General features: G+C 68.2%; 1 protein-coding gene across 1 annotated transcript in view; it reads right to left on the bottom strand.

The window, feature by feature from the left end:
- Positions 1–1896: 1896 nt before the first annotated feature.
- The window catches only part of LOC121105163 (small integral membrane protein 10-like protein 2A), a 9847-nt gene continuing 9566 nt past the window's right edge, over positions 1897–2177 (bottom strand). Inside the window, exon 2 of the mRNA XM_040641249.1 lies at positions 1897–1952. Coding sequence (XP_040497183.1) covers positions 1897–1952 — 56 coding nt within the window. The remainder of the gene's footprint in view (positions 1953–2177) is intronic.

Genomic DNA, 2177 nt, shown 5'->3' with positions numbered 1-2177 from the left:
CTACAAACAAGCCGGGCTGGAGAGCCTCGCTGGCTGGGCTGGACACACAAGTGGGAAGTAACCGGGCCCTGTGTGGAGAGCTCTCAGGAAGCGGGGACAGGAAACTGCGATGTGTGACAAGGCCTACTTCTCCCTGGCAGGGGAAAAGGCAAAGTCACCGGAAGGAACAGAGTTGGGGCCGGAATGAGGCCAGGCTCCTGTGCTTCGGTTCTCCCAGAGACACTGGTGAGAGAGAGAGAGAGAGAAAGGGCACCAAGAGGCTTGCTGCTGTGGCTGCTGGGGGCCAACGATGAGGCTCGCTAGGACTCAGGACGTTTCCAGCAAAGCCGGGTGCAGAGGAAACCCAGGACCTTCGGGGACCTCCCTGCGGACCGCAGCTGCAGGACAACCGTCAGATAGTAGGCGGCTGTCGTTCCCGAAGCTGGACACACGTGGACGGATGGAATCCCCTCTGTTTTAGGCTCTCCTTTCTCTCCGTTTGCATCCCTGCGGCACCCCGGGCCCGCAGCTGAGCGCGGGCGGAGGAGAGGGAACCGACAAGGTGCAGACACGGCGGACGGAAGGAGTCGTGTCCGGGCCCGGGCGCGCCGTGGACGGTGCCCCGGTGTGCAGGGCGCCCCAGCAGCTGTGACCTACCGGGCCCCTCCTCTGCACCCCGCAGCCCGCAGACGGCGGCCTCTGGTCCCCGGGACAGCCTGCGAGGAGGCTGTGGCACATGCTCCTTTTACCGCCACGAGGCTGGGGCTCAGGGAGGCCCGGGGCTGGTTCCCAGGCCCCAGAGAAGTGATATTCCTCAAAACCCCTCCTCCACCCGCTCTCTCCACCCCAGCCTGAGAGCTGCCTGGAAGACTCAAGGAGATCCCCATTTCCAGGCTCCTCTGGGTGCACAGGGGCTGCTGGAGCAGTGATCAGTGGCACCGGGAGGGCAGACACAGGGGCTGGAGGGAGGTGGCTGCGTGGCACCAGAGCAAGACTACGGGGCAGGGACAGGGCCGAGTGGCCTTCCCACTGCCTCCCCACTCCTAACGTCAAGTGCCCAGCAGCCAGAGGGCGCCCCCAGAGCGGGCGGGGGCAGCAGGCACAGCAGGGAGCAGGCCCCGACCCCAGGGGCCTGAGGGAGAAGAAGGGGCCCGACCAGGGCTTTGACCAAGAACACAACCACCCTCCCTGTCTGGCCCCCTAAGGGGTGAAGGGTGGCAGCATCTTTTCCTTCTAGGGCCTTCCCCGGCGCCTCCCCCAGCCCATTCCCCTCCATTCCCTGGGGTTCAGGTGGCAGCATCAGGGCCTCTGGGGAAAGCCAGGCGGGGATGGGCTGACCCTCTGAGATGCCCGGGCCGCCGCCACCCCTCACTCCTGTCTGGGAATGAGGACCAGGGATTCCGGGACTCCTGTGGCTCCCCGCCTGAGCAGCTCAGGGGCTGGCTTCCTGGGGTCCCGTCCACAGTTCCCCTGTCACCGAGATGTCATGGCAAACGCCGCCGCCAGCCCGCGGGTCCAGCCTCTGGCCTCCTACCTTGCGGATCGGGCCAGTCAAGTACCTCTGCAGTACCACTTGCTGCTTCCCGGGCTCTGGCCAATGTGGCAGAACAACAGGTCGGACGCGCCCTCAAATCGGGTTTTCTGTTGTTTTTTTTTTTTTCTCGAGCCCGACGGAAAGGGCCCGTTTGGCGAGTTTCTGTGCAATAGGTTACCGGCGGCGCCGCGGGCAGGCGGGTCGTGGCCGGGGCCGAGCGGCTCGGCGGCCGGGTGGCCGGCGTGGGCCGCGAGGCCCTGGGCCGCCGGGAGCCGGCCCCTCCTGCCCGCCGTGTCCGGCGGCCGGACCCTCATGCCGCGGCGCCCCTGTCCGTCGCGGCCCGGCGCGCGGGACCCTCCTGCCGGGGCTGCGGCGCGCTCCGCTCACTCGATCCGCACCTGCAGGCGGGCGTTGAGCATCACCGAGGCCACCACGTAGAGTAGGGAAGTTCATGCGCGCCGCCAGGCTGGGTCGAAGAAGGTGATCAGCGTCGCGTGAGCCCTTGCAGAAGGGCGCCATACGAGCCGCGGGCGGCCGCCGAGCCAGCCGCCACCACCAGGCCCGAAAGGGCCGCCGCCCGCCGCTACCGCCGACAGAGCCCGCCGGCCGCCATGGGCCCGGGCCGGCGCAGGCCCGCCGACCCAGGGGAGCGCGAGCGGCCGGG

Source organism: Ursus maritimus (assembly GCF_017311325.1).
Source record: "Ursus maritimus isolate PB19 chromosome X unlocalized genomic scaffold, ASM1731132v1 scaffold_X1, whole genome shotgun sequence".
Classification (NCBI taxonomy): Eukaryota; Metazoa; Chordata; class Mammalia; order Carnivora; family Ursidae; genus Ursus; species Ursus maritimus.
Note: the sequence above shows the minus strand (reverse complement) of the source record. Positions and strands in the feature narration are given on the sequence as shown.